The 16,940-nt window shown below is 44.1% G+C and overlaps 1 protein-coding gene across 1 annotated transcript in view; it reads right to left on the bottom strand.

Moving 5' to 3' along the window:
• Nucleotides 1–16,940, bottom strand: part of KIF6 (kinesin family member 6) — a 795,359-nt gene that overhangs the window by 506,519 nt on the left and 271,900 nt on the right. The window contains exon 7 of the mRNA XM_030195774.1: nt 10,052–10,258. Coding sequence (XP_030051634.1) covers nt 10,052–10,258 — 207 coding nt within the window. The remainder of the gene's footprint in view (nt 1–10,051; nt 10,259–16,940) is intronic.

The raw sequence follows: 16,940 nt of genomic DNA on the forward strand, positions 1-16,940 counted from the left end.
GTGTCGTCGTCGATGATACGCTGAAACCTTCTGCTCAGTGTGCTGCTGCGGCTAGGAAAGCGAATAGAATGTTGGGTGTTATTAGGAAGGGTATGGAGTCCAGGTGTGCGGATGTTATAATGCCGTTGTATCGCTCCATGGAGTATTGTGTTCAGTACTGGTCTCCGTATCTCAAAAAAGATATAGTAGAATTGGAAAAGGTACAGCGAAGGGCGACGAAAATGATAGTGGGGATGGGACGACTTTCCTATGAAGAGAGGCTGAGAAGGCTAGGGCTTTTCAGCTTGGAGAAGAGACGGCTGAGGGGAGATATGATAGAAGTGTATAAAATAATGAGTGGAATGGATCAGGTGGATGTGAAGCGACTGTTCACGCTATCCAAAAATACTAGGACTAGAGGGCATGAGTTGAAGCTACAGTGTGGTAAATTTAAAACGAATCGGAGAAAATTTTTCTTCACCCAACGTGTAATTAGACTCTGGAATTCGTTGCCGGAGAACGGGGTACGGGCGGTTAGCTTGACGGAGTTTAAAAAGGGGTTAGATAGATTCCTAAAGGACAAGTCCATAGACCGCTATTAAATGGACTTGGAAAAATTCCGCATTTTTAGGTATAACTTGTCTGGAATGTTTTTACGTTTGGGGAGCGTGCCAGGTGCCCTTGACCTGGATTGGCCACTGTCGGTGACAGGATGCTGGGCTAGATGGACCTTTGGTCTTTCCCAGTATGGCACTACTTATGTACTTATGTACTTATGTACAATAACCTAATTTATGTCTAACTTGTTAGTTTAGCAAAGACTAACTTTTTTCCTTTTGTTTTTTCTTCAATTTGTAGTGGTAAAATCATCTTCCCTTGATATGGGCTTGTTGGATTTCCTATGAAATAATAGATATTTGTATGATACATTTTTTCCTGTGATTCTATTTTCTTGTACATTTGGAAATTGTACATTTATAAAATCTTAAATTAAAAAAACAAAACCAAAACTCATACTGTTAGCCTCTAGTTATTCAGAAAGACCACATCAATCTGCTTGTTCCAAAATTGCTTACCTGAGTAGGGGTGAAAGGTATACTTAAAGGCAAGCATTCATTTACACAAGCCATTGCAAATACAGTCATCAGTGAATGCAATAAATTATGGCTGAGCCTGAGGAACAAGCTAGCATTTTAATTTAATTTAGGAAGAAAGATGAACAAGTATGTAGAAACTCATCCTATGTATGCAAGTGTGAATGATGGCCCGAATAGCACTGGATTTCGTATCCACCCACTCACAGTGACAGCTAAGTGAAGCTTCAGAATTTCATTTTTTATATAAAACAAACAGACTATTTTTTAGCAGTGGGGTTAGCAAAGTTTACTGGCGATATGCCAAAATATATCCACATCTCCAATGGAGATATTGCTGTTTCATTGTTGTGTCATGGTGGAGGGGAGGGGGAGGGGGAAGGGAGAAATTGACTTCTTTAAATACTGACATTGCCATGGAGCGGCATAAAGAATACCCTAAGAATGCTCATGCTGCCACGGGGAAACTTGTGTCTGCCTCGCGCACGTTGTAAGATTAACATAGCCAGCTGGAAGACTGTAAAACTACCTGTACTGCTTGAATCTTCACAGCTTAGGGACTAGTGTTCTAGAAAGAATATATCTGAATGCAAGGAATGCCTTGCAAAACACCTATCCACAATTCCAAGTTCATAAAATAATAACATATCTTAATTTTACAAATGGCTTCTCACTTGATGGCTATGCTGAACATTATCTGGCTGATATTCAGCCGGTGGCGATCAGCGGGTTTTTTTAAATGCTGACCATCACCAGCTACATTAACCCCGGATATTTAGTGCCGGGCCATATACGGGCACTGGCACTGAATAATCAGGACTAATAATTGGTGTCCTGGCCGCTGGAGCTTATGCATGTCCCAGCTGGGCCCACATAAGACAGTAATGCAGGCCCCAGGTGAATATTGGCCAGGACCCACATACGTTTTAAAACCCTTTTTAAGGCATCCTAAGCCCCCTCCTCTGGCCCACTCCTTCCTTCCTCCTGCCCCCTGGTCCACACATTAAGTACCTCCTTTCCACCCTTCCTCCAGGCATACCTTCAATCCTTGGTGGTCTAGCGGGGGTGATAGAGGCATGAATGAACTCCCCTTGCTCCTGCCACTAGTGACATCTTCCTCATTATAGCTACCGCAACCACTTGGAGCATCCATTTTCAGCGACGCCAGTAACTGGAAACAAAATGGGAGCTGGGCAGACTTCTACGGTCTACGCCCTGATCATGACTGAATAGATAGGGCTGGGCTGGAGTGTAAATTTTAAAGGACTTCGATGTTAGCTTCAGAACTTAGTACAAGAACAGTACTGGGCAGACTTCTATGGTCTGTGCCCTGAGAATGGCAAGGGCAAATCAAACTCGGGTATACGTATAAAGTATCACATACCTCTGAAGACACACATATCTCTGCAGACACACTTCTTCAACAAGGCCTACAACGAGAACCAACAGCTTCACTGATTCACTTCACCAACCCAACCAGTTATGAAAGTCCACTTCTACAATTACCCGCCTAATCACTTCCTCTTTTTTCCCTTACTTAAATCTCTGCACACTACTAACTGTATCTGATATTCCGGAATGATAATGTCATAACAAAACTATGTAAGCCACATTGAGCCTGCAAATAGGTGGGATAATGTGGGATACAAATGCAATAAATAAATAAATGAATACCATGTAAAATTAGTTTATCTTGTTGGGCAGACTGGATGGACTGTCATTTACTATGTTACTCTTTGGGATTCTACATGGAATGTTGCTACTAATTAGGATTCCGGAATCTTGCAACTCTTTAGGATTCCAGAATCTTCAGAACTTTTAGTACAAGAACAATGCTGGGCAGACTTTTACGGTCTGTGCCCTGAGAATGGCAAGGACAAATCAAACTCAGGTATATATATATAAAGTATCACATATCAAGTAAAATGAGTTTATCTTGTTGGGCAGACTGGATGGACCGTACAGGTCTTTATCTGCTGTCCTTTACTATGTTACTATGATGCTGCTGCTAGGAGCAGGAGCGGGGGAGTGAGTCGCTCCTTCCCCACTGTCCCCACTAGACCACTAGGGATTGAAGGTAGGTCGTGAAGGTCACTGTAGGGGGAGGAGGGAGGTACTTAAGGTCATGTGCCAGAGGGGACGGGAAAGGAAGGAGGGGGCCAAGGAGGCCTTAAAAAGGGTTTTAAATGTTATGCGGGTCCTGGATGATATTCAGTGCCAGGGCCCACATAGCTAAGCTGGAGACAGCGCTAAATATTGCTGGCACCTGCATACCTGCTAGCTCCTCCCCAATGCCACCCCCAGTATTGCCCCTGACCTGCCCCCTTTTTTGGGGGCCAGTCAGAGCCGATATTCTGTGGCACTGCCCAGTTAAATGCTGCTGAATGTTGACAATTGGGCAGTGCTGAGCAATTTAAGCAGGCTGGAGTCTCTTCTGTTCACTTAAATGGCTTTGAATATCAGGTCCTATGTATATTGGCAAGAATTTTGGCAAGAATATAAAAATTATTAAATCCCTTGTCCACTGGCTCCAATGTACAAGGGGCTCTGCTGGTTCCAGTAAACAGGACTTATGTTTATTAACACCAATGCAAAACTGATGTAAGGCACAGGTAACATTTGCTCTTGAATACATTTGGATTACCATTTCTTAAGTATAACATATGTATATTTATATTTGTTTGTCATATAACATTTTTTTTTTAAATGACAAGAGATGAAAAAAAAATGTGATGGAAAACCTGCCATGACAATTGCCTGTTGGTAAGTGGAATTCTTTGTACCATGAACTGATTGCAAGGCAGGGATCCTCATGTGAAGCTGTGATTGATCTCTGTAATTTTGTCATTTACTCTGCTATGAAGACACAGAAGTTTAATTATACTCTCCATTTATGTTAAACATTACCATATACTCCTCTGTTCCTTTTAACTGTTGTCCCTGGTAATCTCAACACTATGGGGAGAAAGAGTAGACTCATTTTGTTTCCATAGGATTCAAAAGAAACTTTAGGAAATGTTCTAACCTTTACCCACATATATATGCTGACGATGTAACAATATATATCCCTTTCAAACAAGACATTAAAGAAATCCACAATGAAATCAACCAAAGCTTACACATCATGAACACCTGGGCAGATGCATTTCGCTTGAAACTGAATGCAGAAAAAACTCAATGCCTGATACTTACCTCCCAATACAACACGAATGAATTCACCACTATAAACACACCAAAACTAAATCTTCCAATTTCAGAAACTTTAAAAATCCTTGGAGTCACTAATGACCGCCACTTAACACTCGAAAATCACGCAAACAACACAACCAAAAAGATGTTTTACAGCATGTGGAAACTGAAAAGAATAAGACCATTCTTCCCAAGATCCGTCTTCCGCAGCCTAGTGCAATCACTTGTACTTAGCCATTTGGATTACTGCAACTCACTATACGCAGGTTGTAAAGAGCAAATACTGAAGAAACTTCAAACAGCCCAGAACACAGCTGCCAGACTCATTTTCAGGAAACCAAAATACGAAAGCGCGAAACCCTTACAAGAGAAGCTACACTGGCTCCCACTCAAGGAACGCATCACTTTTAAAGTATGCACACTAGTCCACAAAATCATTCACGGTGAAGCCCCAGCCTACATGTCTGACTTAATAGACCTACCACCTAGAAACGCTAAAAGATCATCCCGAACTTTCCTGAACCTCCACTTCCCTAATTGCAAAGGCATAAAATACAAAGTGATGCACGCATCAACCTTTTCTTATATGAGCACGCAATTTTGGATCAATCTTCCACGTAACCTGAAGGCGACCAACGAGCTGACCGACTTCCGCAAACTATTGAAGACTCATCTCTTCGAAAAAATCTATCGAAAAGATCAAAACACATGACGTCTAAGCACACTGTTAGCAATACATCAATACATTCTCATCTGTACTCTCATTTTAACATACTTAAACCTTAATCTACAGGTAAAAATGCTATACCCGAATGTTTTTCGCGCTATTGTTCTATAGTCCTATCAGTATCCGTTGTTCTTCCTTTGTTCCATTGTTTTGTTCCATTGTACCATTCTCTTAACGATACGTAGACTCTGTTCTAAACTCAATGCCTAACAATGTAACCACAATCGAGTTGTAACAAATTGTACTTCCATTAATACAATGTATTGTAAGCCACACTGAGCCCGCAAATAGGTGGGAAAATGCAATAAAATAAATAAATAATAAATAAAATCAATAGAAGTTTGGCAACAGGCATATTATTTACCAGACAACTAAACAATCATGAGCATTCAGGTTTAGGAGAACTTCAAGTCTATAGCTGGTGCAAGGTCTCTCATAAACCATGAGTAACTGAGGCCCTAAAGCAGCAGCTCAAAACATCCATACCACAGAAGAATTATTCAGTCTTACTCATACCACAGAGACAACCACTCTACTGAATGAAAAAGGCTCTAGGATAAGCATTTATTTGATGTAAAAATACTACATCATTAAAGCTGTGAAAGAAGCAAGAGATTCTCTGCATTAGCATGATTCAGAGAATAGCATACTATTTGGAAGATTGAGTTTGAGCAGCAACTCCTGAGGAGCCCCAAACAACATAATTCCCTGCCGCATAAGGGGCCTGGGTGAAAAACTATAGCTGGATTAGAGTGACTATAAGAACCTGTCAGGATAGTACCACTACCATTCCTATTTAAGTAACTTGTAAAATTCAGTGGAACAGCTGTTGAGATGCAGCCTACAACCAAGATTATTTCTGCTTCAAAACCAAGCAATGTATCATCTGGCGTTCTGCCAGTCATACTAAGGGACTGGGTGAGAAGCCATAGCTGGATTAGAGCTGCCAGGCTAGTAACACTACCCATTCCTGTTTAGTAGCTTGTAAAACTGAGTAGAAGAACAGCTGGAGTGGAGGAGCAGCCTAGTGGTTAGTGCAGTGGACTCTGATCCTGGGGGAATGGGTTTGATTCCCACTTCACCTGTATATACTAATATACTATCAGGCTTCTATGCCAGTCTCAAATGTCATACCCAGCTCCATGACAGCAGTATGCAGGTCCCTGGAGCAGTTTTAATGGGTGCAGTGCACTTCAGGCAGGTGGACCCAGGCCCATCCCCCCCTACCTGTTACACTTGTGGTGGTAAATGTGAGTCCTTCAAAACCCACCACAAACCCACTGTACCCACATGTAGGTGCCCCCCTTCACCTGTAAGGGCTATAGCAGTGGTGTACAGTTGTGGGGAGTGGGTTTTTTTTGGGGGGTTGGGGGGTTTGGGGGGCTCAGCACACAAGGTAAGGGAGCTATGCACCTGGGAGCAATTTCTGAAGTCCACTGCAGTGCCCCCTAGGGTGCCCAGTTGGTGTCCTGGCATGTAAGGGGGACCAGTGCATTACAAATGCTGGCTCCTCCCACGGTCATTTCTGAGATGGGCATCCTCTGTTTCCATTATCGCCGAAAACCGGGGACAACCATCTCTAAGGTCGACCTAAATGTTGAGATTTGGGCGTCCCCGACCGTATTATCAAAACGAAAGATGGCTGAACTTAGCTGAACTTAGCGCCGACTCGCCGAGCCTGCTCGTGCTCGCCTTCCTGCATGCCGCCGATAATTTAAAAGTCATCTTACCGGGGTCCCAGCGGCAGCAGTAGTAAAAGGCGAGCACGAGCAGGCTCGGCGAGTCGGCGCTAAGTTCAGCCTGCCTTCCCTTCTCGTTGCTGTCAGCTCTGCCTCTGGTCCCGCCCTTGCGGAAACAGGAAATGAGGGCAGGACCAGAGGCAAAGCTGAGAGCAACGAGAAGGGAAGGCAGCCTGAACTTAGCGCCGACTCACCGAGCCTGCTCGTGCTCACCTTTCACTACTGCTGCCGCCGGGACCCCAGTAAGATGACTTTTAAGTTATGGGCGGCATCAGGAAGGCGAGGGGCAGGCGAAGGACTGTTGTGGGAGTGGGAGAAGAGGTCGGGCAGCGGGCTGGCTCCTGGGGAACTTCCGGTTCCGACGGGGAAATATTGGGGGGTCGTTGAGCACCCATAGTACCCACGGAGTCGGCACCAATGACTGCAGACACCTATTCTATGTAGGAAAGTAATCGACTACATTCCCTTATAGAATACTAGCTTAACCAAGTATCTCTTTGCCAGCTTTAGAGGTAGTGTAAGCACAAGCGTTTAAGTGTGGCAGGGAGTGCATAAGTGGGAGCCCTGCCTATGTTCCACCTTCCATGATCTGCCCTTTGTATACACCCCCTTGCAAATATATGCTATGTAAATTAAGTGAGTATTTGAAGAATAGCGCTTAAGCAGCATGTTGGCACATACACAAATATATGAGCATTCTAAACCTCTATGTATGTAAATATTAGTGCTGATTTTAGAGGACTGCCCTGCACATGGGCTGTATCAAATGCACTCTGCTAGAAGAGAAGGGATTCTGGATTTAGCTCTTGCTTTTTCAGTACTCCCTCAAGGCAAGTTACATTCAGGTACAGGAAGTATTTTCCTGTCCTCAGAGGGCTTTCAGTGTAAGTTTGTATCTGAAGCAATGGAGGGCTAAGTGACTTGCTTAAAATCACAAGGAGTGTCAGTGGGATCTCAACCTAGCTTTCCATGCCCTCAGCCCACTGCTTTAACCACTAGGCTTCTCCTCTATGTCAAGCTTGAAGAGCTTTCTCATTCAGTACCAAGGCACAGCAGTAGTTTACAACTCTGCACTGAGAGATAGCTCCATGCATCTGTGCTGAGATGATGGTGCTTTTCAACTGCCTTGGTACCTGGGGCTCGGGAGTTGCCTTATGCTCAGAACTATGTGACTGTGTTGAAGACATGTGCACTTTAGTGTGAGAAGTCTCAGCCATGATTAGCACCAAACCAGAGAATTTATGGTGCCACCCTTTCATGATGAGACTCTTGAAACCACTAAGGGGGTTGGTTACTAAGGTGTGTTAAAGGAACAAGGCACAATTTTGCCTCAACATGCAATAAGCATCAAAACCATGCATTATTTTGTTTGTTACATTTGTATTCCACATTTTCCCACCTATTTGCAGGCTCAATGTGGCTTACATACTACCATAGAGGCAATTGCCAATATCGGTTTGAAAAAATATAAAGTGAGGTTGTGGTAAAGTTAGCTCGTATGTGAGTCATAAGGAGGAAGAGTTAAGTTATGTCCAGTATGAGATTTGGTTTTGTTGTGTTGCTGGGTTAAGGCATTTACGTTGATTGTTAGGGTACGCCTTTTTGAACAAGGTAGTTTTTAGTAGTTTCCGGAAGTTCAGGTGGTCAAATGTTGTTCTCACGGCGTTTTCTGTAATGGATATTAGTTTAAGCTATGTAATGAGATGCAAAGCATGCAAATGCATGCAAACACATCATTATTATGTAAAGAAAAATAATGCAGCATGCATTGAACTTTGCAAGTTTTGTTATTCTAGGAAAAGTAGTGCCAGCTCAAAAATAATACTAACATGCATCTCACTGCTCTCGGGCACCATCTTAAAGGGTTTGGCATTTTCAGCAACTCTACTACTACTACTACTACTGTTTAGCATTTTTATAGCGCTACAAGGTGTACGCAGCGCTGCACAAACATAGAAGAAAGACAGTCCCTGCTCAAAGAGCTTACAATCTAATAGACAAAAAATAAAGTAAGCAAGTCAAATAGTCTGGGAATCCTCCCTCACCATTAGCAAAGATACACTCCCCACAGCCCCCACACACTGAAGACACATAAGTGTTTAAGCCCTATCCCCACTCCTTGTTGGTTTCCCCCCCCCCCTTGAATCTCCCCATTCCTCTCGAGCCTATTTAACAAAGTATTATGGTCCAGGTGTAATGGTACAGGAGTAATTCCCAGTAGCTCTTGTCTCTGCCGGCACTGGATTCAAAATGGTACCTGTGAACCCTAGCAGTAGTTTTTTGGTACTACTGGTACAGGTCAGACTGCTACACAAGAACTTTTTGCCTTATATGGCAGCCTGAACCCTAGCAGCAGTACCATGGGTACCATTTTGAGCACAATGCTGGTGTGACTAGGGATTGCTCCTTTCCCATGACCATGAAACACTAATGATTTGTTGTGGTAGGCCCGGGGGATGGACCTATGGGGGGGTGGATATAGGATTTAAACACTTGGGGACTTACTTGTGTTAGGGGAATAGGGGGTCTAGGGGGTTAAGCGGCCTTTGCTGTGGGGAAGGGTTAGTGACTTCGTCAGTAAAGTGCCATATTTTACCACAGCTTAGTAACTTGCCCCCTAAGGGATAAGACAAAGCCACATCAGCAGAAGAAGACCTACTGTTTCTATATTGAAAGAATCTTCTCTGTCTAATAGGAGTCTTAGAGGAGACTGAGTCAGTACCTTCGGGTTCTTGGGGACATGCAAGTGCTTGCAGTACCTCTTGTCAGTGATCTGAACCGAAATGGATGAGACACTGACTATGAGTGTCGAAGTTTACAATCTTTCTTTCACTGGTTGGGCTGGACATTTGGGTTTGCCATGTGCTATGGTCCCATGGCTCTCAACACAAACAGAAAAAAAACAAAACAAATAGTTTGTTTAAATGAAAGAAATGAATGACAAATAGAAAAAACAACTTCCAAACACTTGAAGAATATAATTATTTTAAAAAGTTGGGAGACTTGCATCTGTTTAGCAGATTGGAAGACAAAACAACATGAATAAAGAGACCACTGCACATGGGAAGGGTCATAGAAACTCAGAAGTTTAAACTAGACTTGATGTCACCCACTCATGTGCTAGAATCAATCCTGTTTGTTGACAGAGAACATCCATGCACTTCTGGCACCAGGAAGACACTGAATGGTACATTCTTGGAAGTGGATTTCTTTCTGGCTCTAGGCCATGAAAAAGGAGGCAGTAAGGTAGACACTGGGGATACAATTTGATGTGCACAAAGAGAAGATTAAATTACACAAAAGACCATTTATGCTAGTTTTACCTGCTCCAGATAGTGTAACGACAAGTTGATGTATTTGGCCTCTGTCAGTAGCTGGCCTCCAACACCAGTTTTGGCAACACGCTCCGAACCAGCCAAGTCTACCAAATGCAGCTTGGAACGACGGATAGTTGCAGATCCAGGCTCTTTACTTGAGAGGTGTATGGTGAAAATGCAATGAGAACGGGTTGAGGCTTGATTCATTGGAGTCTGATTTTTTAAAAAAAGGCAAGAATTTAAATTAAAAAGCACATTTTTAAATCCTATTGCAAAAAAACCCCAACAACAAACAACCAAAAACATGTTATGTCAGAATACGTAGGAGATGTTAACATAATAAAGGAACACCTATGTTAGTTGGAGGAAGGTGCAAGTTCATTTTTGTTGATATTGGAGAAAAAGACCTCAGTGAATAATTTACTTTAGGGAAACAATCCCTTCAAAAAAAATCACCATCTCTGGTCAAAAAATTTCAAAACAGTGCACAAAAATATATGATAATAGTTGAACTATACAAGATTATTTTTACAATAGTTTCTCAATAAAATCTTCAGAGTCTATAATTTCTAAGAGTACTTAGCTTCAAACAACAGGTGCTGGAGGTAGCCACTTCAAACAATAGCCACTTGAGGATATCCAGTGAAGAAAAGTAAACACTGATGGCTTTCTAAGTTAGTGATTGTAACTAGTTTTGCATATTTTGTTCAGTCTGCATAATGATGATTGCTGTATATCTGAATTTTTTGGATTTCTATTATTATTTTATTTATTTTTTAGGAGATGGCAGGCAGGAAGGTGTGTCTGCTTTATCTTGATATCCACAGAGAACACCTGTTACATGTAAGCAACTTCATTTTCCCAATGCCCACAGGATAATGCAGATACTCTTGGGGTAGATTCAATATATGGCAGCCAACGTTAGATGCTGGGATGATCTGCACTAAGCTAGGGGCAACCTCAGGAAAGATGTCAGGAAGTATTTTTTCACGGAGAGGGTGGTGGATGCTTGGAATGCCCTCCCGCGGGAGGTGGTGGAGATGAAAACGGTAACGGAGGATATGCATAAAGGAATCCTGTGCAGAAGGAATGGATCCTCAGAAGCTTAGCCGAAATTGGGTGGCGGAGCAGGTGGGGGGAAGAGGGTTGGTGGTTGGGAGGCGAGGATGGTGGAGGGCAGACTTGTACGGTCTGTGCCGGGGCCGGTGGTGGAAGGTGGGACTGGTGGTTGGGAGGCGGGAAGTACTGCTGCGCAGACTTGTACGGTCTGTGCCTGAACAAGGCAGGTACAAATCAAGGTAAGGTTTACACATATGTTTGTCTTGTTGGGCAGACTGGATGGACCGTGCAGGTCTTTTTCTGCCGTCATCTACTATGTTACTATGTTATTAGGTCAAAGGGCACTCTCACCCTCTGGCCATAAAGCAATTGAAATGGGGAGAACCCTGTAGACTCCTGAGGTACTTCCCTGTATGCAAACAGTAGGTAGGGAAAGTATTTCTCCCAGTCATGGTCTCCAGTTTCTTTTTTTTTTCTTTTAACAATTTACAAACTAATGGAAACCAAGGACGCCCATCTCAAAAACAGCCAAATCCAAATCATTTGGTCATGGGAGGAGCCAGCATTCGTAGTGCACTGGTCTCCTGACATGCCAGGACACCAACTGGGCACCCTACGGGGCACTGCAGTGGACTAACTACTGATGCACTAACTGAACAGAGAAAGCCCTTCCCTTACCGATCCCTTAGCAATTCGGAAAGGAACAGACATGTATGAAGGAAATCGCATGCAAATGAGCTGCTCACTGTTAGCTCATTTGCACATGATTTTCTTCCTAAGGGGGGGAAGCCAGTGCAGAGCAGTCAAGTATTATGCGTGGCTGCTCTGCGCATGCCAAAGACGGCTTCATACATGCAGACAAGCTGCGTGTATAATAGCCATCTACGACCTTAAATAAATTGCCGTTTACAACCTTAGAAAAATACAAGTCCAGGTGAAAACGTCCAAGTGCTCGTCAGGGACGTCTTTTTTTTTTTTTTTAGAGTATGGGTGAAGGACGTCCTTTGCTATGCATCCGTCCCTGTGACGGCAGTTGAGGACGTCCAAAATGTGGATGTTTCTTTGAGAAGGACATCCATGCCTGGATGTTTCTGTGAGAAGGACGTCCATGCCTCTGACACCCCCTTTATTTGGATTTTGGATCACAAGTAGCAGAGGTGGGATTTGAACTGGCCACCTCTGGATTGCAAGACCAGTGCTCTAACCACTAGGCCACTCTTCCACTCCACTCCCTTGAAATTTGGCCATTCCTGTGGGGGGGGGGGGCAGTTCAGGACGTCCAAAATGTTTGAAAGAAGGACGTCCACGCCTTTGCTATGCCTCCGCTGACACACACACACCACCCCCCCCCCCCCCCCCCCCCCCCCCCCAGGGACCTGCATACTGCTGCGATGGACCTGAGTATGACATTTCAGGCTGGCAAAAAAAAGTTTTAAAGTTGTTTTTTTTCGGGGAGGGATTTGGTTAGTGACCACTGGGGGAGTCAGGGGAGGTCATCCCTGATTCCCTCTGGTGGTCATCTGGTCAGTTCGGGCACTTTTTTGAGGCTTGGTCGTAACTAAAAATGGACCAAGTAAAGTCAGCCAAGTGCTCGTCCTTCTTTTTCCCATTTTTGCTCAAGGACGCCCATCTGTTAGGCATGCCCCAGTCCCGCCTTTGCTACGCCACTGACATGCCCCCAGGAACTTTGGTCATCCTTGTGACAGGAAGGAGTTGGGGACGCCCAAAATCGGCTTTCGATTATGCCGATTTGGGCGACCCTGTGAGAAGGACGCCCATCTCCCGATTTGTGTCGAAAGATAGGCGCCCTTCTCTTTCAAAAATAAGCCTGAAAGTATCATCTTCAAGCATTTGTGTAAGATTTAAAGTATCAAAAGAAACACCAGCTCCTTCAGCAATAGGTTGATCAGTATTTTTCTTATTATAGGGTAATAGATCATATATTTTAGAGATAAGCTTGCTCAGGATCCTTCAATATTTCCAATAGATATTTTTTTAAGTTATAAGAGGAGCAATAGAAGGCACTTTAGGAAAATTTATTAAACGCAGTGTTTTAGACCTCTGTTGATTTTCTAAATTTTCAATTTTATATTGCAACATCGTATTCTCCTTAATCAAATTTGCTTAAGTTTGTTGAAGGGAATGAATATCACTAACATTAGATTCAATTTTTTTGTCCATTGTTAAGATTTTTGTTTCCAACATAGAGACTTTTTCTGAGGGAATTTGAGTATGCTAAAATACTGATAATAATTTTTGGGAAAATGATGTTTCCAGCCACAAAGTGCTTCCCAGATGGTGTCTAAGGTAATTGTTAATGGTTTAACAGGTAAAAAAGAAATTGATTCAGTCACAGATTTGCCCGATAGCTGTTCTCCTTTGAAGCTAAGGAATCAGCAGAAACGCTGACTCCATTTTGTGCCATGCTCATCTGTATGGAAGTATCCGGCGGTTTGTTGCTATGACCTGACCCCGCTGCAGGAAGAACTCCCAGCCCATCAGGGCAAAGGGTTTCATGCTCATGTCTCAGCTCAGCCACCGGCAAGCAGGGTGGCCTCTGATTTTCGGGACTCAGAGATGTTTCAACCTCGAACAGCGAAGAGTCCGGTCCCGGAGATAGTTCGAAGGCAGCAAGGGTCCATGGGTCCCACCAAAGGTATCACAGGCATAGCGGGGCCAACACACTGCCTACCTCTCCTTTTAGGCATAAGGAAAAGGAAATTGTGTCTAAATTCCAAAGAGTAAAGGTAAAGGTCAGACCAGCTTGACTGCATTCCCTTCACGCCGCCATCTTGTCCCCATGGTCTCGTGTTTCTATGAAAGTCTTTAACATGTGCTTTAATGTACCATTAAATCTCTTCACCAACCCATTAGTTTCAGAGTGATATGGTGTGGTATGTACAGATTTCACTTCACAGTGTTCCCACAGATTCTGGTTCAACTCAGACATAAACTGTGTCACATGGTCTGAGAGTATTTCTCGTGAGATATCCTACCCGGGAAAATATTTCTAGCAGGGAAGTGGTAATTTTCTCTGATTCTATGGTAGCAAAAAAACATGAGATCGACTGACAAGCTGCCTCTTGTTTCTCTAGGACCTCGCCCAGGTGATCCAGCAACAAGAGACTCAACTTCAACAGCTTATGGGAACCCTGTGCTCAGCTAACCGTGATGCAAACTGCAGCGCCTTCAGGTCTGAATCCACTCCTCTCCAGTGGCCCCAATTTGCTGCTCACCCGGTATCTCAGCACCACTGAACATCAATGGGGACCCCAAGGCGTGCCAAGGATTTATAAACCAGAGCCTGATGAACTTTGAATTACAGCCCTCCAGCTTTCCATCTGATCGGATTAAGGCCACCTTCATTGTCTCCCTCCTGTCTGGGCAAGCACTAGCTTGGGCATCTTCTTTGTGGGAGCAGAATGATCTACTTATGTCCAGCCTGGAGGACTTTCTTATTCACTTTCAGCAGGTTTTTGACAAGCTAGGGCGCTCTTCCTTGGTAGCATCTGAGCTTCTGCACCTGCAACAAGAGACACAAACTGTGGGTCAGCATGCCATTTGATTTCGGACCCTGATTTCAGAACTGCAGTGGAATCAGGAGGCCCAAGTGGCTGTCTTCTGGCAGGCTTAGTGGGGCACATAAAGGATGATCTTGCGAGGTGGGACCTCCCTACCAACCAGGATGACTTTATTTCTCTATGTATTAAGATTGACTTCCAATTCCAGGAGACAGCCAAGGAACGTGGAGATAGATGTCACCCTATACGTGTGGCATCCCAATTTCAGAAGACTACAGCCAGAGGCTCGAGTCCACTCTGAAACTGTGGGAGAGGAGGTTCCTAAGCAGATGGGGCACTCTTGACTGTTAGAGGAGGAGAAACAACCTTGAATCTATGGATCTATGTCTACATTGTGCAGACCCAGGACATTATATAACTAAATGTTACAGGAAACCGAGAAACTCAAAGCCTAGGGATGGTTGGGGAGGCACCCCTAGGTCCATTCCAAAACGCTTCAACATCCATCATTACCTTACCAGACTCTCTTCAGTGCGGAGATAAACAATTTATTGTCCACACCTTCCTTGACTTTGAGGTCAACAGGAACTTTGTGAATGAACGGCTGATATGCCAGTATGATATTCCTGTAAATCTCCTCAGGAACTCTTTTTGTATCTCCTCAGTCTACGGGGACCCACTGACTGGGCACCAGTTGATGATTACTAGCTCTATTTCTCTTCAGGTGGGTCTCTTGCATTAAGAAGCAATAGAATTCTATGTACTCCCTAGCTCGGTTAATCAGGTCATTTTGGGTCTTCCTTGGTTAAATGAACCTTGTATCAACTGGCAATCTGGAAATGTTCTGGCCTGGGGAATGATCTGTTTTCATTCCTGCTTAACACCTGTTCAACCTCTGCTAACTCTGGCTATAATCGAATCATCTCTGCCTCATGGTCTTCCAACAGCATATGGTGCTTATGCCAACATCTTCTGCAAGAAACAAGCCTCATTGGGAGTATGACTGCCCCACTGACCTCCTGCCAGGAAAGATGCCACCTAAGGGCAACATTTACTCACTCTCCATTCCCGAAACAGAGTCTAAGAATGAGTATATTCAGGCTAATCTGAAACGTGGTTTCATCTGTCCCTCCACCTCCCTGGTGGGGGCCAGATTCTTTTTTTTTTTTTTTTGGGGGGGGGGAAGAAAAATGGATCCTTACAGCCTTGCATTGATTACCATGGCATGAATGCTATCACTATTAAGAATAACTACCTCTTACTGCTCATAGCAGTTATTTGACCACCTACAAGGGTGACCACATTTACCAAACCTGACCTCCTCAGGGCCTATAATCTGATCCACATTTGAGCTTTGCCTACAGCTTTCACCTTATGCTGTGTTCCTGTGAAGCCTGATTTCAAGCCTGGTAGTCCTGAGGAGTAAAAGCTTTGCCTACAGCTTTCACCTTTGCTTTGGTCCAGTGAAGCCTGCCTGCCAAGCTTGCGAATCCAGAGCCTTCCGTGCCTCAGCTGAGTTTCCTGTCAACCACAGTAAGTTCTTGGTCACTGTATGCAGCGAGTGGCTTTGTGCTGTGTTTGGGACTGTGTTGCCTGGATGATGGGGAGTGCTGCAGGTGCAGCAGCTGAGGCCACATCTCAAGGCATCTCTAGATGAGGGAGCAGTGCTTGGAGCACAGAGGGGTCCACGTGGGCTGTTCCTGGCCCGTCTTCTGCCTTGAAAGCATTGGCTCAGGTTTGGCTCCTTCACCTTGCTTGCCTTGGGAGTGTCGGCTCAGGCTTTGTTACTTTATCTTGCCTGCCTTGGGAGCATTTGGCTCGGGCGCCTCAGTGATTGTTTGCCTGTCTTAGGTGACATCCCTTGTATTCAGTGAGCGGTGTGGCCCGCTCTTGCCTCTACCTGTGGTGCAGGTCCTCAAGAGACTTTTTTTCTTTTCCCTTTGTTTTGCTTCTGCTCCACTCTGGTTTTGAGGGAGTTTGTCATGTTTGTTCAGCGGCTCATCTGAGTGTACTGACAGAATGAACCCTTTTCTTAACCACTAGCGGTGTTTCCTCTATCAGCCAAGTATTGCCTGTTTGTCTTTGTCCTGCTAGGGCGGTCCCTTTGCCTAGTCTATTGTGTTCTATTGTATGCCATATGTTTGCATTGCTTTGTTAGTATTGAGAAGTGCAACTAGGCTGCTTATGTTTTATTTCCCTATACAGCTAGGCTGTTCTACTTTACCTTTACTGTATACTTTATGCTTTGCATTGTTTCCGCTAGTAGTGAGATGCGCAGCTAGGCTGCTTATGTTTGATTTCCCTATACAGCTAGG

This window comes from Microcaecilia unicolor, chromosome 3, assembly GCF_901765095.1.
Source record: "Microcaecilia unicolor chromosome 3, aMicUni1.1, whole genome shotgun sequence".
Lineage (NCBI taxonomy): Eukaryota > Metazoa > Chordata > Amphibia > Gymnophiona > Siphonopidae > Microcaecilia > Microcaecilia unicolor.